At 42.1% G+C, this 24,683-nt stretch overlaps 1 protein-coding gene across 2 annotated transcripts in view; it reads right to left on the minus strand.

Annotated features, from left to right (window-relative positions):
- Deaf1 (deformed epidermal autoregulatory factor 1) overlaps positions 1-21,821 on the minus strand; it is a 95,260-nt gene extending 73,439 nt beyond the window's left edge. The window contains exons 1-2 of one of the 2 annotated variants that reach the window (XM_071695807.1): positions 21,461-21,821; positions 10,823-10,966 (exon numbers count right to left, since the gene is read on the minus strand). In XM_071695807.1, coding sequence (XP_071551908.1) covers positions 10,823-10,966; positions 21,461-21,697 — 381 coding nt within the window. In that variant the 5' untranslated portion in view covers positions 21,698-21,821. Of the gene's footprint in view, positions 1-333; positions 496-10,822; positions 10,967-21,460 lie in introns of those variants that run through there. The other variant, XM_071695806.1, reaches the window with a different exon arrangement.
- Between the last annotated feature and the right edge of the window lie 2,862 nt (positions 21,822-24,683).

Consider the following 24,683-nt stretch of genomic DNA (forward strand, 5'->3'; position numbering starts at 1 on the left):
CATATTCCTAAAGACAAGAGCAAAGTTTAAATATTTTCCACATTCAGTGAGATAATGGTGACTGGGGCTCCACAGTGTAGAACTCTCATCCAATACTTAGAACAGGTGATTACAAACAGGAAATTACACTCCATTTTCTTTTTATTACATGACAGAAGGTTGCATACTTCTCTGACAATCAGTACTGGTGTATCCTTCAATGCATCCCTAGTCTGAAAGGCAAAGACCATAATCACAACTTCTTTGGGTATCAGTAACATCACATAGAAATACAAATATCTCTTAAATAAGTATGCAATGCCAAGTGGACTGACTACGCCTTCTTTTCCTTACCTTGCACCTAATTGTTAGCACTGGCTCTCGTGCAGCCTCCCGCCAATCAGGCTCCAGGTGGAAAGTGGTAGAGGCTTTGGTCTCCCCAAGGGAAGATGTGGTAGTGGATGGTGTCATGGGGCTGGTGGCAGGAGTACAGCCCTCCTAGGATATGGAAAAAAGAAACGAGAATACATTACACGTTCTAAAAGAAAAGGATACTTCCGTAGGTGAAGAGTAAGGAGGAAATCTTGGGGAATAAATATCAGAGAAATATAAGATGCAGGTCAGTAATATATGTAGGAAGAAGTACAGTAATATATATAATCCAAGATAATATAAGATACAGGCCAGCGATATTTATATATATTTTTTATTTTCTATTATACTCTGTCGCTGTCTCCCAAGTTCGCAAGGTAGCGCAAGGAAACAGATGAAAGAATGGCCCAACCCACCCACATACACATGTATATACATACACGTCCACACATGCACACATACATACCTATAAATCTCAACGTATACACATATATACACACACAAACGTATACATATATACACCCGTACATGATTCATACTGTCTGCCCTTATTCATTCCCGTTGCCACCCCGTCACATATGAAATGACAACCCCCTCCCCCCGCATGTGCGCGAGGTAGCGCTAAGAAAAGACAACAAAGGCCACATTCGTTCATACTCAGTCTCTAGCTGTCATGTATAATGCAACGAAACCACAGCTCCCTTTCCACATCCAGTCCCCACAGAACTTTCCATGGTTTATCCCAGACACTTTACATGCCCTGGTTCAATCCACTGACAGCACGTCGACCCCAGTATACCACATCATTCCAATTCACTCTATTCCTTGCACGCCTTTCGCCCTCCTGCATGTTCAGGCCCCAATTGCTCGAAATCTTTTTCATTCCATCCTTCCACCTCCAATTAGGGTCTCCCACTTCTCCTTGTTCCCTCCATCTCTGACACATATATTTTCTTTCTTAATCTTTCCTCACTCAATCTCTCCATGTGACCAAACCATTTCAAAACACCCTCTTCTGCTCTCTCAATCACATTCTTTTTATTACCACACATCTCTCTTACCCTTTCATTACTTGCTCGATCAAACCACCTCACACCACATATTGTCCTCAAACATCTCCATTCCAGCACATCCACTCTCCTCCGCACAACTCTATCTATAGCCCACGCCTCGCAACCATATAACATTGTTGGAACCACTATTCCATCAAACACATACCCATTTTTGCTTTCTAAGATAATGGTCTCGACTTCCACACATTTTTCAGCACTCCCAAAACTTTCGCCCCCTCTCCCACCCTATGACTCACTTCTGCTTCCATGGCTCCATCTGCTGCCAAATCCACTCCCAAATATCTAAAACACTTCACTTCCTCCAGTTTTTCTCCATTCAAACTTACCTCCCAGTTTACTTGTCCCTCAACCCTACTGTACCAAATAACCTTGCTCTTATTCACATTTACTCTCAGCTTTCTTCTTTCCCACACTTTACCAAACTCAGTCACCAGCTTCTGCAGTTTCTCACATGAATCAGCCACCAGCGCTGTATCATCAGCGAACAACAACTGACTCACTTCCCAAACTCTTTCATCCACAACAGACTGCATACTTGCCCCTCTTTCCAAAACTCCTACATTCACCTCCCTAACAACTCCATCCATAAACAAATTGAACAACCATGGAGACATCACGCACCCCTGCCGCAAACCGACATTCACTGAAAACCAATCACTTTCCTCTCTTCCTACTCGTACACATGCCTTACATCCTCGATAAAAGCTTTTCACTGTTTCTAACAACTTACCTCCCACACCATATATTCTTAATACTTTCAACAGAGCATCTCTATCAACTCTATCATATACCTTCTCCAGATCCATAAATGCTACATACAAATCCATTTGCTTTTCTAAGTATTTCTCACATACATTCTTCAAAGCAAACACCTGATCTACACATCCTCTACCACTTCTGAAACCACACTGCTCTTCCCTAATCTGATGCTCTGTACCTGCCTTCACCCTCTCAATCAATACCCTCCCATATAATTTACCAGGAATACTCAACAAACTTACACCTCTGTAATTTGAGCACTCACTTTTATCCCCTTTGCCTTTGTACAATGGCACTGTGCAAGCATTCCTCCAATCCTCAGGCACCTCACCATGAGTCATACATACATTAAATAACCTTACCAACCAGTCAACAACACACTTACCCCTTTTTTTAATAAATTTCACTGCAGTGTAAGAAAGTAAACTCTAGACTGATATGGGTAAAACTGAAAGTGGATGGAGAGAGATGGGTGATTATTGGTGCATATGCACCTGGGCATGAGAAGAGAGATCATGCGAGGCAAGTGTTTTGGGAGCAGCTGAGTGAGTGTGTTAGTAGTTTTGATGCACAAGACCAGGTTATAGTGATGGGTGATTTGAATGTAAAGGTGAGTAATGTGGCAGTTGAGGGAATAATTGGCGTACATGGGGTGTTCAGTGTTGTAAATGGAAATGGTGAAGAGCTTGTAGATTTATGTGCTGAAAAAGGACTGGTGATTGGGAATAACTGGTTTAAAAAGAGATATACGTAAGTATATGTATGTAAGTAGGAGAGATGGCCAGAAAGCGTTATTGGATTACGTGTTAATCAATAGGCTTGCAAAAGAGAGAGTTTTGGATGTTAACGTGCTGAGAGGTGCAACTGGAGGGATGTCTGATCATAATCTTGTGGAGGCGAAGGTGAAAATTTGTAAAAGTTTTCAGAAAAGAAGAGAGACTGTTGAGGAAGAGAGTGGTGAGAGTAAGTGAGCTTGGGAAGGAGACTTGTGTGAGGAAGTACCAGGAGAGACTGAATACAGAATGGAAAAAGGTGAGAACAAAGGACATAAGGGGAGTGGGGGAGGAATGGGATGTATTGGGAAGCAGTGATGGCTTGCACAAAAGATGCTTGTGGCATGAGAAGCATGGGAGGTGGACCGATTAGAAAGGGTAGTGTGTGGTGGGATGAAGAATTAAGATTATTAGTGAAAGAGAAGAGGGAGGCATTTGGATGACTTTTGCAGGGAAATAATGCAAATGACTGGGAGATGTATAAAAGAAAGAGGCAGGAGGTCAAGAGAAAGATGCAAGAGGTGAAAAAGAGGGCAAATGAGAGTTGGGGTGAGAGAGTATCATTAAATTTTAGAGAGAATAAAAAGATGTATTGGAAGGAGGTAAATAAAGCGCATAAGACAGGGGAACAAATGGGAACTTCAATGAAGGGCGCAAATGGGGAGGTGATAACAAGTAGTGGTGATGTGAGAAGGAGATGGAGTGAGTATTTTGAAGGTTTGTTGAATGTGTTTGATGATAGAGTGGCAGATATAGGGTGATTTGGTCGAGGTGGTGTGCAAAGTGAGAGGGTTAGGGAAAATGATCTGATAAACAGAGAAGAGGTAGTAAAAGCTTTGTGGCAGATGAAAGCCGGCAAGGCAGCGGGTTTGGATGGTATTGCAGTGGAATTTATCAAAAAAGGGGGTGACTGCATTGTAGACTGGTTGGTAAGGTTATTTAATGTATGTATAACTCATGGTGAGGTGCTTGAGGGTTGGCGGAATGCTTGCATACTGCCATTGTACAAAGGCAAAGGGGATAAAAGTGAGTGCTCAAATTACAGAGGTATAAGTTTGTTGAGTATTCCTGGTAAATTATATGGGAGGGTATTGATTGAGAGGGTGAAGGCATGTACAGAGCATCAGATTGGGGAAGAGCAGTGTGGTTTCAGAAGTGGTAGAGTATGTGTAGATCAGGGGTTTGCTTTGAAGAATGTATGTGAGAAATACTTAGAAAGGCAAAAGGATATGTATGCAGCATTTATGGATCTGGAGAAGGCATATGATAGAGTTGATAGAGATGCTCTGTGGAAGGTATTAAGAATATACGGTGTGGGAGGCAAGTTGTTAGAAGCAGTGAAAAGTTTTTATCGAGGATATAAGGCATGTATACATGTGAAAAGAGAGGAAAGTGATTGGTTCTCTATGAATGTAGGTTTGCGGCAGGGGTGTGTGATGTCTCCATGGTTGTTAAATTTGTTTATTGATGGGGTTGTTAGGGAGGTGAATGCAAGAGTTTTGGAAAGAGGGACAAGTATGCAGTCTGTTGTGGATGAAAGAGTTTGGAAAGTGAGTCAGTTGTTGTTCGCTGATGATACAGCGCTGGTGGCTGATTCATGTGAGAAACTGCAGAAGCTGGTGACTGAGTTTGGTAAAGTGTGGGAAAGAAGAAAGCTGAGAGTAAATGTGAATAAGAGGAAGGTTATTAGGTACAGTAGGGTTGAGGGTCAAGTCAATTGGGAGGTAAGTTTGAATACAGAAAAACTGGAGGAAGTGAAGTGTTTTAGATATCTGAGAGTGGATTTGGCAGCGGTTGGAACCATGGAAGCGGAAGTGAATCATAGGGAGAGGGAGGGGGTGAAAATTCTGGGAGTGTTGAAGAATGTGTGGAAGTCGAGAACATTATCTCGGAAAGCAAAAATGGGTATGTTTGAAGGAATAGTGGTTCCAACAATGTTATATGGTTTTGAGGCGTGGGCTATGGATAGAGTTGTGCGCAGGAGGGTGGATGTGCTGGAAATGAGATGTTTGAGGACAATATGTGGTGTGAGGTGGTTTGATCAAGTAAGTAATAATAGGGTAAGAGAGATGTGTGGTAATAAAAAGAGTGTGGTTGGGAGAGCAGAAGAGGGTATTTTGAAATGATTTGGTCACATAGAGAGAATGAGTGAGGAAAGATTGACAAAGAGGTTATATGTGTCTGAGGTGGAGGGAATGGGGAGAAGTGGGAGACCAAATTGGAGGTGGAAAGATAGAGTGAAAAAGATTTTGAGTGATCGGGGCCTGAACATGCAGGAGGGTGAAAGGCGTGCAAGGAATAGAGTGAATTGGAACAATGTGGTATACCAGGGTAGACTTGCTGTCAATGGATTGAACCAGGGCATGCGAAGCGTCTGGGGTAAACCATGGAAAGTTGTGTGGGGCCTGGATGTGGTAAGGGAGCTGTGGTTTCAGTGCATTATTACATGACAGCTAGAGACTGAGTGTGAATGAATGTGGCCTTTGTTGTCTTTTCCTAGCGCTACCTCACACACATGAGGGGGGAGGGCGTTGTTATTTCATGTGTGGCGGGGTGGCGATGGGAATGAATAGAGGCAGACAGTATGAATTATGTACATGTGTATATATGTATATGTCTGTGTGTGTATATATATGTATCCGTTGAGATGTATAGGTATGTATATTTGCGTGCGTGGATGTGTATGTATATACATGTGTATGTGGGCGGTTTGGGCCATTCTTTCGTCTGTTTCCTTGCGCTACCTCGCTAACGCGGGAGACAGTGACAAAGCAAAATAAATAAACAAATAGCGAGGTAGCGCAAGGAAACAGACGAAAGAAATGGCCCAACACACGCACATACACACGTATATACATACACGTCCACACACGCACACATACATACCTATACATCTCAATGTATACATATATATATGCACACACAGACATATACATATATTTTATTTATTTATTTTGCTTTGTCGCTGTCTCCTGCATTTGCGAGGTAGCGCAAGGAAACAGAAGAAAGAAATGGCCCAACCCACACACACGTCCACACACGCAAACATACACACCCATACATCTCAATGTACACATATATATACACACACAGACACATACATATATACCCATGCACACAATTCACACTGCCTGCCTTTATTCATTCCCATCGCCACCTCGCCACACATGGAATACAATCCCCCTCCCCCCTCATGTGTGCGAGGTAGCGCTTGAAAAGATAACAAAAGGCCCCATTCGTTCACACTCAGTCTCCAGCTATCATGCAATAATGCCCGAAACCACAGCTCCCTTTCCACATCCAGGCCCCACACAACTTTCCATGGTTTACCCCAGACGCTTCACATGCCCTGATTCAATCCACTGACAGCACGTCAACCCTGGTATACCACATCGATCCAATTCACTCTATTCCTTGCCTGCCTTTCACCCTCCTGCTTGTTCAGGCCCTGATCACTCAAAATCTTTTTCACTCCATCTTTCCACCTCCAATTAGGTCTCCCACTTCTCCTCGTTCCCTCCACCTCCGACACATATATCCTCTTGGTCAATCTTTCCTCACTCATTCTCTCCATGTGCCCAAACCATTTCAAAACACCCTCTTCTGCTCTCTCAACCACGCTCTTTTTATTTCCACACATCTCTCTTACCCTTACATTACTTACTCGATCAAACCACCTCACACCACACATTGTCCTCAAACATCTCATTTCCAGCACATCCACCCTCCTGCGCACAACTCTATCCATAGCCCACGCCTCACAACCATACAACATTGTTGGAACCACTATTTCTTCAAACATACCCATTTTTGCTTTCCGAGATAATGTTCTCAACTTCCACACATTCTTCAATGCTCCCAGGATTTTCGCCCCCTCCCCCACCCTATGATCCACTTCCGCTTCCATGGTTCCATCCGCTGCCAGATCTACTCCCAGATATCTAAAACACTTTACTTCCTCCAGTTTTTTCCATTCAAACTTACCTCCCAATTGACTTGACCCTCAACCCTACTGTATACACATATATACACATGTATATAATTCATACTGTCTGCTCTTATTCATTCCTGTCGCCACCCCATCACACATGAAATAACAACCCCCTCCCCCCCATGTGCATGAGGTAGCACTAGGAAAAGACAACATAGGCCACATTCGTTCACACTCCGTCTCTAGCTGTCATGTATAATGCACCGAAACCACAGCCCCCTTTCCACATCCAGGCCTCACAAAACTTTCCATGGTTTAAACCAGACACTTCACATGCCCTGGTTCAATCCATTGACAGCACATCGACCCCGGTATACCACATCATTCCAATTCACTCTATTCTTTGCACGCCTTTCACCCTCCTGCATGTTCAGGCCCCGATCACTCAAAATCTTTTTCACTCCATCTTTCCACCTCCAATTTGGTCTTCCAATTCTCCTCGTTCCCTTCACCTATGACACATATATCCTCTTTGTCAATCTTTCTTCAGTCATTCTCTCCATGTGACCAAACCATTTCAAAACACCCTCCTCTGCTCTCTCAACCACACTCTTTTTATTACCACACATCTCTCTTACCCTATTATTACTTACTCGATCAAACCACCTCACACCACAGATTGTCCTCAAACATCTCATTTCCAACACATCCACCCTCTCCGCACAACTCTATCTATAACCCACGCCTCATAACCATATAGCATTGTTGGAACCACTATTCCTTCAAACATTTCCATTTTTGCTTTCCGAGATAATGTTCTCGACTTCCACACATTCTTCAACGCTCCCAGAACTTTCGCCCCCTCCCCTACCCTATGATTCACTTCCACTTCCATGGTTCCATTCGCTGCCAAATCCACTCCCAGATATCTAAAACACTTCCCTTCCTCCAGTTTTTCTCATTCAAACTTACCTCCCAATTGACTTGACCCTCAACCCTACTGTACCTAATATTATTACCTTGCTCTTATTCACATTTACTCTCAGCTTTCTTCTTTCACACACTTTACCAAACTCAGTCACCAGCTTCTGCAGTTTCTCACCACAAATCAGCCACTAGCACTGTATCATCAGCGAACAACTTCATATCTAACTATGAAATATCACTGATTTCTTTTTGTAAAGTCAGTGCAAAGCAATTTTTCTAATCCTGTTATAATATACACTAAAATAGTGAGAAGGGCTGTGATAATCAGGGAAAATATGGGATTAATATAAGTAAAAGTAGGTAAAATATTATAAGAATCAACTGAATCTCTGAAAACCCCACTTAACTTCCTCTAGTGGCAATGGTAATTGTCGAATTATATCAATGTTGTTCTTTGCTATGTATTATCACTTGGTGAAAAATACTCATTTGAACGGGTACATGCACTAGAATATGTTTATGTGTGTGCATTAATACACAGCACAAAAATTGATTTAAACAAAAGACCACAATAATCACATACTTGACAAGTAAGACTGATAATAAGGTAAATCTTTCTGCTTGGGGATGTTCGATGAGTTTATGTAGGTCCTACTGACTCTTCTAAGTTCTTCATTTAGTTTTACAATAATCGACCCCATATTTTCTCCTAATAAGACTCCCCATTATTACCTAATCTATCACTGAAGGATAAAGAATTAATGTTCCAAATCATGCCCTTCCAGTCTTATTTCATTCTTCATTAAGTACACAGCAAAATATAAAATCCCCAAATACACATGTAATTCTTACATTTCACTTTGCACACAAAGTTGACTTTAAGTGGGACCATCTTACTTTATGCCATACATCAATAACAATTATGCATCGTATGTGCATGCTAAAAAAAAAAAATTGGATCTTGTATAAAACAAATGAAGAATGTATGTGAGAAATACTTAGAAAAGCAAATGGATTTGTATGTAGCATTTATGGATCTGGAGAAGGCATATGATAGAGTTGATAGAGATGCTCTGTGGAAGGTATTAAGAATATATGGTGTGGGAGGCAAGTTGTTAGAAGCAGTGAAAAGTTTTTATCGAGGATGTAAGGCATGTGTACGTGTAGGAAGAGAGGAAAGTGATTGGTTCTCAGTGAATGTAGGTTTGCGGCAGGGGTGTGTGATGTCTCCATGGTTGTTTAATTTGTTTATGGATGGGGTTGTAAAGGAGGTAAATGCAAGAGTCCTGGAAAGAGGGGCAAGTATGAAGTCTGTTGGGGATGAGAGAGCTTGGGAAGTGAGTCAATTGTTGTTCGCTGATGATACAGCGCTGGTGGCTGATTCATGTGAGAAACTGCAGAAGCTGGTGACTGAGTTTGGTAAAGTGTGTGGAAGAAGAAAGTTGAGAGTAAATGTGAATAAGAGCAAGGTTATTAGGTACAGTAGGGGTGAGGGTCAAGTCAATTGGGAGGTGAGTTTGAATGGAGAAAAACTGGAGGAAGTGAAGTGTTTTAGATATCTGGGAGTGGATCTGGCAGCGGATGGAACCATGGAAGCGGAAGTGGATCATAGGGTGGGGGAGGGGGCGAAAATTTTGGGAGCCTTGAAAAATGTGTGGAAGTCGAGAACATTATCTCGGAAAGCAAAAATGGGTATGTTTGAGGGAATAGTGGTTCCAACAATGCTGTATGGTTGCGAGGCGTGGGCTATGGATAGAGATGTGCGCAGGAGGATGGGTGTGCTGGAAATGAGATGTTTGAGGACAATGTGTGGTGTGAGGTGGTTTGATCGAGTAAGTAACGTAAGGGTAAGAGAGATGTGTGGAAATAAAAAGAGCGTGGTCGAGAGAGCAGAAGAGGGTGTTTTGAAATGGTTTGGGCACATGGAGAGAATGAGTGAGGAGAGATTGACCAAGAGGATATATGTGTCGGAGGTGGAGGGAACGAGGAGAAGAGGGAGACCAAATTGGAGGTGGAAAGATGGAGTGAAAAAGATTTTGTGTGATCGGGGCCTGAACATGCAGGAGGGTGAAAGGAGGGCAAGAAATAGAGTGAATTGGAGTCATGTGGTATACAGGGGTTGACGTGCTGTCAGTGGATTGAAGCAAGGCATGTGAAGCGTCTGGGGTAAACCATGGAAAGCTGTGTAGGTATGTATATTTGCGTGTCTGGACGTGTGTATGTACATGTGTATGGGGGGGGGGGTTGGGCCATTTCTTTCGTCTGTTTCCTTGCGCTACCTCGCAAACGCGGGAGACAGCGACAAAGTATAAAAAAAAAAAAAAAAAAAAAAAAAAAAAAAAAAAAAAAATAAAACAAATGGAAAAGATCATTAAATGTGATATCTATGTATGTGCAATGCTAAGAATTAAAACTTTGCTCAAATTAAATGTTGTGTTTTGGAATACAGACATTAAAAAGATTTTATTATATTAGATATGATCCAAAAAATACTAAAAGTAAAAACTTCTAGTTCTTGAGCTTGTGCTGAAAAACAATTTGTACCCACCTATAATTAAATCATTTGTCACTCTTACTGATATCTTGCTAGACCAAGGAGTTTATGATGAATACCTTGATTGTTTTGGAAAAAAGTTATTGCATATTAACATAAAAACTACATTAAGAATATATCTCATATTCCTAAAGACAAGAGCAAAGTTTAAATATTTTCCACATTCAGTGAGATAATGGTGACTGGGGCTCCACAGTGTAGAACTCTCATCCAATACTTAGAACAGGTGATTACAAACAGGAAATTACACTCCATTTTCTTTTTATTACATGACAGAAGGTTGCATACTTCTCTGACAATCAGTACTGGTGTATCCTTCAATGCATCCCTAGTCTGAAAGGCAAAGACCATAATCACAACTTCTTTGGGTATCAGTAACATCACATAGAAATACAAATATCTCTTAAATAAGTATGCAATGCCAAGTGGACTGACTACGCCTTCTTTTCCTTACCTTGCACCTAATTGTTAGCACTGGCTCTCGTGCAGCCTCCCGCCAATCAGGCTCCAGGTGGAAAGTGGTAGAGGCTTTGGTCTCCCCAAGGGAAGATGTGGTAGTGGATGGTGTCATGGGGCTGGTGGCAGGAGTACAGCCCTCCTAGGATATGGAAAAAAGAAACGAGAATACATTACACGTTCTAAAAGAAAAGGATACTTCCGTAGGTGAAGAGTAAGGAGGAAATCTTGGGGAATAAATATCAGAGAAATATAAGATGCAGGTCAGTAATATATGTAGGAAGAAGTACAGTAATATATATAATCCAAGATAATATAAGATACAGGCCAGCGATATTTATATATATTTTTTATTTTCTATTATACTCTGTCGCTGTCTCCCAAGTTCGCAAGGTAGCGCAAGGAAACAGATGAAAGAATGGCCCAACCCACCCACATACACATGTATATACATACACGTCCACACATGCACACATACATACCTATAAATCTCAACGTATACACATATATACACACACAAACATATACATATATACACCCGTACATGATTCATACTGTCTGCCCTTATTCATTCCCGTTGCCACCCCGTCACATATGAAATGACAACCCCCTCCCCCCGCATGTGCGCGAGGTAGCGCTAAGAAAAGACAACAAAGGCCACATTCGTTCATACTCAGTCTCTAGCTGTCATGTATAATGCACCGAAACCACAGCTCCCTTTCCACATCCAGTCCCCACAGAACTTTCCATGGTTTATCCCAGACACTTTACATGCCCTGGTTCAATCCACTGACAGCACGTCGACCCCAGTATACCACATCATTCCAATTCACTCTATTCCTTGCACGCCTTTCGCCCTCCTGCATGTTCAGGCCCCAATTGCTCGAAATCTTTTTCATTCCATCCTTCCACCTCCAATTAGGGTCTCCCACTTCTCCTTGTTCCCTCCATCTCTGACACATATATTTTCTTTCTTAATCTTTCCTCACTCAATCTCTCCATGTGACCAAACCATTTCAAAACACCCTCTTCTGCTCTCTCAATCACATTCTTTTTATTACCACACATCTCTCTTACCCTTTCATTACTTGCTCGATCAAACCACCTCACACCACATATTGTCCTCAAACATCTCCATTCCAGCACATCCACTCTCCTCCGCACAACTCTATCTATAGCCCACGCCTCGCAACCATATAACATTGTTGGAACCACTATTCCATCAAACACATACCCATTTTTGCTTTCTAAGATAATGGTCTCGACTTCCACACATTTTTCAGCACTCCCAAAACTTTCGCCCCCTCTCCCACCCTATGACTCACTTCTGCTTCCATGGCTCCATCTGCTGCCAAATCCACTCCCAAATATCTAAAACACTTCACTTCCTCCAGTTTTTCTCCATTCAAACTTACCTCCCAGTTTACTTGTCCCTCAACCCTACTGTACCAAATAACCTTGCTCTTATTCACATTTACTCTCAGCTTTCTTCTTTCCCACACTTTACCAAACTCAGTCACCAGCTTCTGCAGTTTCTCACATGAATCAGCCACCAGCGCTGTATCATCAGCGAACAACAACTGACTCACTTCCCAAACTCTTTCATCCACAACAGACTGCATACTTGCCCCTCTTTCCAAAACTCCTACATTCACCTCCCTAACAACTCCATCCATAAACAAATTGAACAACCATGGAGACATCACGCACCCCTGCCGCAAACCGACATTCACTGAAAACCAATCACTTTCCTCTCTTCCTACTCGTACACATGCCTTACATCCTCGATAAAAGCTTTTCACTGTTTCTAACAACTTACCTCCCACACCATATATTCTTAATACTTTCAACAGAGCATCTCTATCAACTCTATCATATACCTTCTCCAGATCCATAAATGCTACATACAAATCCATTTGCTTTTCTAAGTATTTCTCACATACATTCTTCAAAGCAAACACCTGATCTACACATCCTCTACCACTTCTGAAACCACACTGCTCTTCCCTAATCTGATGCTCTGTACCTGCCTTCACCCTCTCAATCAATACCCTCCCATATAATTTACCAGGAATACTCAACAAACTTACACCTCTGTAATTTGAGCACTCACTTTTATCCCCTTTGCCTTTGTACAATGGCACTGTGCAAGCATTCCTCCAATCCTCAGGCACCTCACCATGAGTCATACATACATTAAATAACCTTACCAACCAGTCAACAACACACTTACCCCTTTTTTTAATAAATTTCACTGCAGTGTAAGAAAGTAAACTCTAGACTGATATGGGTAAAACTGAAAGTGGATGGAGAGAGATGGGTGATTATTGGTGCATATGCACCTGGGCATGAGAAGAGAGATCATGCGAGGCAAGTGTTTTGGGAGCAGCTGAGTGAGTGTGTTAGTAGTTTTGATGCACAAGACCAGGTTATAGTGATGGGTGATTTGAATGTAAAGGTGAGTAATGTGGCAGTTGAGGGAATAATTGGCGTACATGGGGTGTTCAGTGTTGTAAATGGAAATGGTGAAGAGCTTGTAGATTTATGTGCTGAAAAAGGACTGGTGATTGGGAATAACTGGTTTAAAAAGAGATATACGTAAGTATATGTATGTAAGTAGGAGAGATGGCCAGAAAGCGTTATTGGATTACGTGTTAATCAATAGGCTTGCAAAAGAGAGAGTTTTGGATGTTAACGTGCTGAGAGGTGCAACTGGAGGGATGTCTGATCATAATCTTGTGGAGGCGAAGGTGAAAATTTGTAAAAGTTTTCAGAAAAGAAGAGAGACTGTTGAGGAAGAGAGTGGTGAGAGTAAGTGAGCTTGGGAAGGAGACTTGTGTGAGGAAGTACCAGGAGAGACTGAATACAGAATGGAAAAAGGTGAGAACAAAGGACATAAGGGGAGTGGGGGAGGAATGGGATGTATTGGGAAGCAGTGATGGCTTGCACAAAAGATGCTTGTGGCATGAGAAGCATGGGAGGTGGACCGATTAGAAAGGGTAGTGTGTGGTGGGATGAAGAATTAAGATTATTAGTGAAAGAGAAGAGGGAGGCATTTGGATGACTTTTGCAGGGAAATAATGCAAATGACTGGGAGATGTATAAAAGAAAGAGGCAGGAGGTCAAGAGAAAGATGCAAGAGGTGAAAAAGAGGGCAAATGAGAGTTGGGGTGAGAGAGTATCATTAAATTTTAGAGAGAATAAAAAGATGTATTGGAAGGAGGTAAATAAAGCGCATAAGACAGGGGAACAAATGGGAACTTCAATGAAGGGCGCAAATGGGGAGGTGATAACAAGTAGTGGTGATGTGAGAAGGAGATGGAGTGAGTATTTTGAAGGTTTGTTGAATGTGTTTGATGATAGAGTGGCAGATATAGGGTGATTTGGTCGAGGTGGTGTGCAAAGTGAGAGGGTTAGGGAAAATGATCTGATAAACAGAGAAGAGGTAGTAAAAGCTTTGTGGCAGATGAAAGCCGGCAAGGCAGCGGGTTTGGATGGTATTGCAGTGGAATTTATCAAAAAAGGGGGTGACTGCATTGTAGACTGGTTGGTAAGGTTATTTAATGTATGTATAACTCATGGTGAGGTGCTTGAGGGTTGGCGGAATGCTTGCATACTGCCATTGTACAAAGGCAAAGGGGATAAAAGTGAGTGCTCAAATTACAGAGGTATAAGTTTGTTGAGTATTCCTGGTAAATTATATGGGAGGGTATTGATTGAGAGGGTGAAGGCATGTACAGAGCATCAGATTGGGGAAGAGCAGTGTGGTTTCAGAAGTGGTAGAGTATGTGTAGATCAGGGGTTTGCTTTGAAGAATGTATGTGAGAAATACTTAGAAAGGCAAAAGGATATGTATGCAGCATTTATGGATCTGGAGAAGGCATATGATAGAGTTGATAGAGATGCTCTGTGGAAGGTATTAAGAATATACGGTGTGGGAGGCAAGTTGTTAGAAGCAGTGAAAAGTTTTTATCGAGGATATAAGGCATGTATACATGTGAAAAGAGAGGAAAGTGATTGGTTCTCTATGAATGTAGGTTTGCGGCAGGGGTGTGTGATGTCTCCATGGTTGTTAAATTTGTTTATTGATGGGGTTGTTAGGGAGGTGAATGCAAGAGTTTTGGAAAGAGGGACAAGTATGCAGTCTGTTGTGGATGAAAGAGTTTGGAAAGTGAGTCAGTTGTTGTTCGCTGATGATACAGCGCTGGTGGCTGATTCATGTGAGAAACTGCAGAAGCTGGTGACTGAGTTTGGTAAAGTGTGGGAAAGAAGAAAGCTGAGAGTAAATGTGAATAAGAGGAAGGTTATTAGGTACAGTAGGGTTGAGGGTCAAGTCAATTGGGAGGTAAGTTTGAATACAGAAAAACTGGAGGAAGTGAAGTGTTTTAGATATCTGAGAGTGGATTTGGCAGCGGTTGGAACCATGGAAGCGGAAGTGAATCATAGGGAGAGGGAGGGGGTGAAAATTCTGGGAGTGTTGAAGAATGTGTGGAAGTCGAGAACATTATCTCGGAAAGCAAAAATGGGTATGTTTGAAGGAATAGTGGTTCCAACAATGTTATATGGTTTTGAGGCGTGGGCTATGGATAGAGTTGTGCGCAGGAGGGTGGATGTGCTGGAAATGAGATGTTTGAGGACAATATGTGGTGTGAGGTGGTTTGATCAAGTAAGTAATAATAGGGTAAGAGAGATGTGTGGTAATAAAAAGAGTGTGGTTGGGAGAGCAGAAGAGGGTATTTTGAAATGATTTGGTCACATAGAGAGAATGAGTGAGGAAAGATTGACAAAGAGGTTATATGTGTCTGAGGTGGAGGGAATGGGGAGAAGTGGGAGACCAAATTGGAGGTGGAAAGATAGAGTGAAAAAGATTTTGAGTGATCGGGGCCTGAACATGCAGGAGGGTGAAAGGCGTGCAAGGAATAGAGTGAATTGGAACAATGTGGTATACCAGGGTAGACTTGCTGTCAATGGATTGAACCAGGGCATGCGAAGCGTCTGGGGTAAACCATGGAAAGTTGTGTGGGGCCTGGATGTGGTAAGGGAGCTGTGGTTTCAGTGCATTATTACATGACAGCTAGAGACTGAGTGTGAATGAATGTGGCCTTTGTTGTCTTTTCCTAGCGCTACCTCACACACATGAGGGGGGAGGGCGTTGTTATTTCATGTGTGGCGGGGTGGCGATGGGAATGAATAGAGGCAGACAGTATGAATTATGTACATGTGTATATATGTATATGTCTGTGTGTGTATATATATGTATCCGTTGAGATGTATAGGTATGTATATTTGCGTGCGTGGATGTGTATGTATATACATGTGTATGTGGGCGGTTTGGGCCATTCTTTCGTCTGTTTCCTTGCGCTACCTCGCTAACGCGGGAGACAGTGACAAAGCAAAATAAATAAACAAATAGCGAGGTAGCGCAAGGAAACAGACGAAAGAAATGGCCCAACACACGCACATACACACGTATATACATACACGTCCACACACGCACACATACATACCTATACATCTCAATGTATACATATATATATGCACACACAGACATATACATATATTTTATTTATTTATTTTGCTTTGTCGCTGTCTCCTGCATTTGCGAGGTAGCGCAAGGAAACAGAAGAAAGAAATGGCCCAACCCACACACACGTCCACACACGCAAACATACACACCCATACATCTCAATGTACACATATATATACACACACAGACACATACATATATACCCATGCACACAATTCACACTGCCTGCCTTTATTCATTCCCATCGCCACCTCGCCACACATGGAATACAATCCCCCTCCCCCCTCATGTGTGCGAGGTAGCGCTTGAAAAGATAACAAAAGGCCCCATTCGTTCACACTCAGTCTCCAGCTATCATGCAATAATGCCCGAAACCACAGCTCCCTTTCCACATCCAGGCCCCACACAACTTTCCATGGTTTACCCCAGACGCTTCACATGCCCTGATTCAATCCACTGACAGCACGTCAACCCTGGTATACCACATCGATCCAATTCACTCTATTCCTTGCCTGCCTTTCACCCTCCTGCTTGTTCAGGCCCTGATCACTCAAAATCTTTTTCACTCCATCTTTCCACCTCCAATTAGGTCTCCCACTTCTCCTCGTTCCCTCCACCTCCGACACATATATCCTCTTGGTCAATCTTTCCTCACTCATTCTCTCCATGTGCCCAAACCATTTCAAAACACCCTCTTCTGCTCTCTCAACCACGCTCTTTTTATTTCCACACATCTCTCTTACCCTTACATTACTTACTCGATCAAACCACCTCACACCACACATTGTCCTCAAACATCTCATTTCCAGCACATCCACCCTCCTGCGCACAACTCTATCCATAGCCCACGCCTCACAACCATACAACATTGTTGGAACCACTATTTCTTCAAACATACCCATTTTTGCTTTCCGAGATAATGTTCTCAACTTCCACACATTCTTCAATGCTCCCAGGATTTTCGCCCCCTCCCCCACCCTATGATCCACTTCCGCTTCCATGGTTCCATCCGCTGCCAGATCTACTCCCAGATATCTAAAACACTTTACTTCCTCCAGTTTTTTCCATTCAAACTTACCTCCCAATTGACTTGACCCTCAACCCTACTGTATACACATATATACACATGTATATAATTCATACTGTCTGCTCTTATTCATTCCTGTCGCCACCCCATCACACATGAAATAACAACCCCCTCCCCCCCATGTGCATGAGGTAGCACTAGGAAAAGACAACATAGGCCACATTCGTTCACACTCCGTCTCTAGCTGTCATGTATAATGCACCGAAACCACAGCCCCCTTTCCACATCCAGGCCTCACAAAACTTTCCATGGTTTAAACCAGACACTTCACATGCCCTGGTTCAATCCATTGACAGCACATCGACCCCGGTATACCACATCATTCCAATTCACTCTATTCTTTGCACGCCTTTCACCCTCCTGCATGTTCAGGCCCCGATCACTCAAAATCTTTTTCACTCCATCTTTCCACCTCCAATTTGGTCTTCCAATTCTCCTCGTTCCCTTCACCTATGACACATATATCCTCTTTGTCAATCTTTCTTCAGTCATTCTCTCCATGTGACCAAACCATTTCAAAACACCCTCTTCTGCTTTCTCAACCACACTCTTTTTATTATCACACATCTCTCTTACTCTTTCATTACTTACTCGGTCAAAGAACCTCACACCACATATTGTCCTTAAACATCTCATTTCCAGCACATCCACGCTCTTCCACACAATTCTATCTATAGCCCACGCCTTGCAACCATATAACATTGTCAGAACCACAATTCAACATACCCATTTTTGCTTTCCAAGATAATGTTCTTGCCTTCCACACATTTTTCAACACTCCCAGAACTTTTGCCCCCCTTCCCCACCCTATGACTCACTTAAGCTTTCATGGTTCCATCCACTGCCAAATCCACTCCCAGATATCTAAAACACTTCACTTCCTCCAGTTTTTCTCCATTCAAACTTACCTCCCAATTTACTTGTCCCTCAACCCTACTGTACCTAATAACCTTCCTCTTATTCACATTTACTCACAGCTTTCTTCTTTCACACACTTTACCAAACTCATTCACCAGCATCTGCACTTTCTCACCCAAATCAGCCACCAGCACTGTATCATCAGCGAACAAAAACTGACTCACTTCGAAAGCTCTCTCACCCACAACAGACTGCATACTTACCCCTCTCTTGAAAACCCTTGCATTCACCTCCCTAACAACCCCATCCATAAAAAATTAAACAACCATCGAGACATCACGCACCCCTGCCGCAAACTGACATTCAGTGAGAACCAACCACTTTCCTCTCTTCCTACTCGTACACATGCCTTACATCCTCGATAAAAGCTTTTTCAATAAAAGCTTTTTACTGCTTCTAACAACTTGCCTCCCACACCATATATTCTTAATACCTTCCACAGAGCATCTCTATCAACTCTATCATATGCCTTCTCCAGATCCATAAATGCTACACACAAATCCATTTGCTTTTCTATGTATTTCTCACATACATTCTTCAAAGCAAGCACCTGATCCACACATCCCCTACCACTTCTGAAACCACACTGCTCTTCCCCAATCTGATGCTCTGTACATGCCTTCACCCTCTCAATCAATACCCTCCCATATAATTTCCCAGGAATACTCAACAAACTTATACCTCTGTAATTTGAGCACTCACCTTTATCCCCTTTGCCTTTGTACAATGGCACTATGCAAGCACTTTGCCAATCCTCAGGCACCTCACCATGAGTCATACGTACATTAAATAACCTTACCAACCAGTCAACAACACAGTCAACCCCATTTTTAATAAATTCCACTGCAATCCCATCCAAACCTGCTGCCTCGCTAGCTTTCATCTTCCGCAAAGCTTTTACTACCTCCTCTCTGTTTACCAAATCATTCTCCCTCACTCTCTCACTTTGCACACTGCCTCGACCTAAAACACCCTATATCTGCCACTCTATCATCAAACACATTCAACAAGCCTTCAAAATACTCACTCCATCTTACATCACCACTACTTGTTATCACCTCCCCATTAGCCCCCTTCACTGATGTTCCCATTTGTTCCCTTGTCTTATGCACTTCATTTACCTCCTTCCAAACATCTCTTTATTCTCCCTAAAATTTAATGATACTTTCTCACACCAACTCTCATTTGCCCTCTTTTTCACCTCTTTCACCTTTCTCTTGACTTCCTGCCTCTTTCTTTTATACATCTCCCAGTCATTTGCATTATTTCCTTGCAAAAATCATCCAAATGCCTCTCTCTTCTCTTTCACTAATAATCTTAATTCTTCATCCCACCACTCACTACCATTTCTAATCTGCCTACCTCCCACGCTTCTCATGCCACAAGCATCTTTTGGGCAAGCCATCACTGCTCCTCTAAATACATCCCATTCCTCCCCCACTCCCCTTACGTCCTTTGTTCTCACCTTTTTCCATTCTGTACTTAGTCTCTCCTGGTACTTTCTCACACAAGTCTCCTTCCCAAGCTCACTTACTCTCACCACTTTCTTCACTCCAACATTCTCTCTTCTTTTCTGAAAACCTCTACAAATCTTCACCTTCGCCTCCACAAGATAATGATCAGACATCCCTCCAGTTGCACCTCTCAGGTGCAGCATTATATATAACCCAAGATAATATACAGGTCAGGAATATATATATTACCGAAGATAATATATGATACAGGTCAGTAATATATATATATGACCCAAGATGATATACGATACAGGTCAGTAATATATATATATCCCAAGATAATATATAAGATACAGGTCAGTAATATATATATAATACATATAACCCAAGATAATATACGATATAGGTCAGTGATATATATAACCCAAGATAATATATAAGACACAGGTCAGTAATGTATACATATATATATAACCCAAGATAAAATGAGAAATTCATTCCCAGTACAGTGACACTGCAAATATGTGGTGTAGATATCTATGGAAAAAATATACACGGACTACAAAAATATTCTGTTAAGTACGAGTAACAAATGGGAACTCTTGTTAAAAGCAAAATTTGTTCGAGAAACTTGAAAAAGAAAAGATTAATTGAGGTTTAAATGAACTCTCAAAGGTTATACATTTCTAACTACACTTATATTTGTTGGCAACTCTTACATTACTGTTACTATTAATGAAAATCAAGTTTGGGTGTCATTAAAGAAATTACTGAAAATATATAAGAGGATAACAAGGTAATATTATGTGGATATAGTCATGGTGAAAGTCAAGAATGGAGGAAATTATTTTTTGTAAAAGGAAAAAAAATTAAAATTTCATGGAAGTGATACTAAAGTTGCTACAAAATAATATGTCTTATAAAGAGAAAATGCAATAAATAATAAAGTGGATCCCAGATGAAAGTAAAAGTTTCAGAAATAATTAATAATAATATTATCATTAAGTAATATTAGTAATATTGGAAATAATATAATTATTAATTAATATTGGTAATATACACAAGCATTAATGAAATCATTGTTAGCAGTTCTCTTTAACCGTGTTCCTTGAGAACTACCAATAAATTATGCCTAAAAATAGAATTAAAAAATGTACTTAAAATGAAGTCATTTTCAAATTTTGGATTTATTCCATTAACTATCATAGAATGGCCCTTGACCACGACCTTACAACCCTTTGGAGATGGTGTACGAATATGTAAGGGTCGTACCGTCGTGGTCAAGGGTCGTACTGGTAGTGGTCAAGGGTCGTACCCGTAGAGGTCAAGGGTCGCACACGTAGAGGTCAAAGGTCGTACCATAATCAATGGTCGTACCCGTAGTGGTCAAGGGTCGTACCGGTAGTGGTCAAGGGTCGTACACGTAGAGGTCAAGGGTCGTACCCGTCGTGGTCAAGGGTCGTAACCGTCGTAGTCAAGGGTCGTACCCGTAGTGGTCAAGGGTCGTACCCGTTGAGGTCAAGGGTCGTACACGTAGAGGTCAAAGGTCGTACTATAGTTATCAAGGGTTTAAAGTGTATATTTTTAACTTAAACTACAGTCATGATGGCCAACTGCCAATCAAAGACCACTCCAGACGAGGCAATTTACCCTAACGACTATAGATGTGGCGGGCGACAAGGTGACATCATCGGCATGGATGGTGACATCACCGGAGGTGTTGATGACGTCACCGAGCGGGCTATGGATGACGTCATTGAGCGGGTCCTGGGTGGTGGAGGTGACGATCTTGACGAGAGGGACCGAGTGCTGCCGAGCTAACCCGACGGCTCCCAGCTCGGGCACGGCCACCACTCCGTCAGGTGATTCCCCTAAACGACCGTCCATGTCTCGGCACGCCACAGACACTTCACCAGCCTGACGAACGAGGCCATCCGCGAGTTACCGGGAGAGAAAGATTCCCCCACTATACCATCTGATGCTTACAAAAACATGGCCATCGAAAACTGCTGCGAAATCCGGGTTCCAACGATGAAGATGGCGTGATTTATATTTTGGCCCGATATATTAGATTAATATTATAGGTTACGTCAGGGAATGAATTAGGCAAATACTGAAATTATATGGAATGCTATAGTGCATTTGTTATTTAACGTACGGTAAAGGGAATGATTTTAAAACAATTTCTAATGTTTACATCTGACAGTTTTCTATGAAGGCTGAGCGGATATTTCATGGGTGACTCGACTAAATTAAAAAGTTAAGAAATTAGTAGTTTAATTCATTAACTTTGTGTACAAAATAGTTTTATGTGACATTTATTCATATTCTCTTTGATCAAGATACTTGTATGACTAGAACTGAATTAGTATCGCCTTTTGGACTCGTTTATTCAACCACAGACACGTACTTCCCCTCACCTCATTGTACTTTATATAGCCTCTTCTCTAACTTCAAAAATATCTAACACTATTGGGCAAGTATGTCATATATTACTCTTTCAGATAGATTAGGATTAGATGTCCATATCTCCCTAAATAATGGCCTTTTTCTTGCTTTCATTTGTTCAATGAGTTTGATTTCCCTTGAAACACCTCACAAAATGTACTTCGTTCTATTTTCTTACATCATCATACCATTTCGTCTTCCATTTATTTCCCTTATGACCGATAAGAAACTATATAATCATTCCAAAAGGCTTCATTTTGTCTATATAAATTGTTTCTGTGGCAATGTGGTTGAAAAGGCAGATGGGTAGGTAATGGCGGGGCATATAGTGGAGGATGACTTAGAACTCTGGTGGTCCACATGGGAGGATGACTGAAAACTCTGGTGGTCCACATGGGAGGATGACTTAGAACTCTGGTGGTCCACATGGGAGGATGACTGAAAACTCTGGTGGTCCACATGGGAGGATGACTTAGAACTCTGGTGGTCCACATGGGAGGATGACTTGAGTACTCTGGTGGTCCACATGGGAGGATGACTGAGAACTCTGGTGGTCCACATGGGAGGATGACTTAGAACTCTGGTGGTCCACATGGGAGGATGACTGAGAACTCTGGTGGTCCACATGGGAGGATGACTTAGAACTCTGGTGGTCCACATGGGAGGATGACTGAAAACTCTGGTGGTCCACATGGGAGGATGACTTAGAACTCTGGTGGTCCACATGGGAGGATGACTGAGAACTGTGTGGTCCACATGGGAGGATGACTTAGAACTCTGGTGGTCCACATGGGAGGATGACTGAAAACTCTGGTGGTCCACATGGGAGGATGACTTGAGTACTCTGGTGGTCCACATGGGAGGATGACTTGAGTACTCTGGTGGTCCACATGGGAGGATGACTTGAGTACTCTGGTGGTCCACATGGGAGGATGACTTAGAACTTTGTGGTCCACATGGGAGGATGACTTGAGAACTGTGGTGGTCCACATGGGAGGATGACTGAGAACTCTAGTGGTCCACATGGGAGGATGACTTAGAACTCTGGTGGTCCACATGGGAGGATGACTGAGAACTCTGGTGGTCCACATGGGAGGATGACTGAGAACTCTGGTGGTCCACATGGGAGGATGACTTAGAACTCTGGTGGTCCACATGGGAGGATGACTGAGAACTCTAGTGGTCCACATGGGAGGATGACTTAGAACTCTGGTGGTCCACATGGGAGGATGACTTAGAACTCTGGTGGTCCACATGGGAGGATGACTGAGAACTCTGTGGTCCACATGGGAGGATGACTTAGAACTCTGGTGGTCCACATGGGAGGATGACTTGAGTACTCTGATGGTCCACATGGGAGGATGACTTGAGAACTCTAGTGGTCCACATGGGAGGATGACTGAAAACTCTGGTGGTCCACATGGGAGGATGACTTGAGAACTGTGGTGGTCCACATGGGAGGATGACTTAGAACTTTGTGGTCCACATGGGAGGATGACTTAGAACTGTGGTGGTCCACATGGGAGGATGACTGAAAACTCTGGTGTGGTCCACATGGGAGGATGACTTAGAACTCTGGTGGTCCACATGGGAGGATGACTGAAAACTCTGGTGTGGTCAACATGGGAGGATGACTTAGAACTCTGGTGGTCCACATGGGAGGATGACTTAGAACTCTGGTGGTCCACATGGGAGGATGACTGAGAACTCTGGTGGTCCACATGGGAGGATGACTACACCATTGCCTTAGTTTAGCACTTACAACATCATGTCATCTGCTAATGTAATTATTACTTTTTTCTCCCATATGTTTTACTTTATACTTTTTACTGTGATGTAAAGTGTGTCTACTTGTACTTATCTGACCTCGTCTTTGCGCTTCAAAGAGGTTAATTAGTTTCCTTTCTAATTACAGTTTTGGTAGAGGCTTCTGATTAAGAACCCAATGTTGTTTTTTGATGTCGTCTTTACTAAGTTCAAGTTTGGCTTTGTCGTGCTCACAGAGGCCTATATATATATATATATATATATATATATATATATATATATATATATATATATATATATATATATATATATGTATATATATATATATATATATATATATATATATATATATATATATATATATATATATATATATGTGTGTGTGTGTGTGTGTGTGTGTGTGTACGTGTAGGAAAGAGGAAAGTGATTGGTTCTCAGTGAATGTAGGTTTGCGGCAGGGGTGTGTGATGTCTCCATGGTTGTTTAATTTGTTTATGGATGGGATTGTTAGGGAGGTAAATGCAAGAGTTTTGGAAAGAGGGGCAAGTATGAAGTCTGTTGGGGATGAGAGAGCTTGGGAAGTGAGCCAGTTGTTGTTCGCTGATGATACAGCGCTGGTGGCTGATTCATGTGAGAAACTGCAGAAGCTGGTGACTGA

This window comes from Panulirus ornatus, chromosome 58, assembly GCF_036320965.1.
Source record: "Panulirus ornatus isolate Po-2019 chromosome 58, ASM3632096v1, whole genome shotgun sequence".
NCBI classification, from domain to species: Eukaryota; Metazoa; Arthropoda; class Malacostraca; order Decapoda; family Palinuridae; genus Panulirus; species Panulirus ornatus.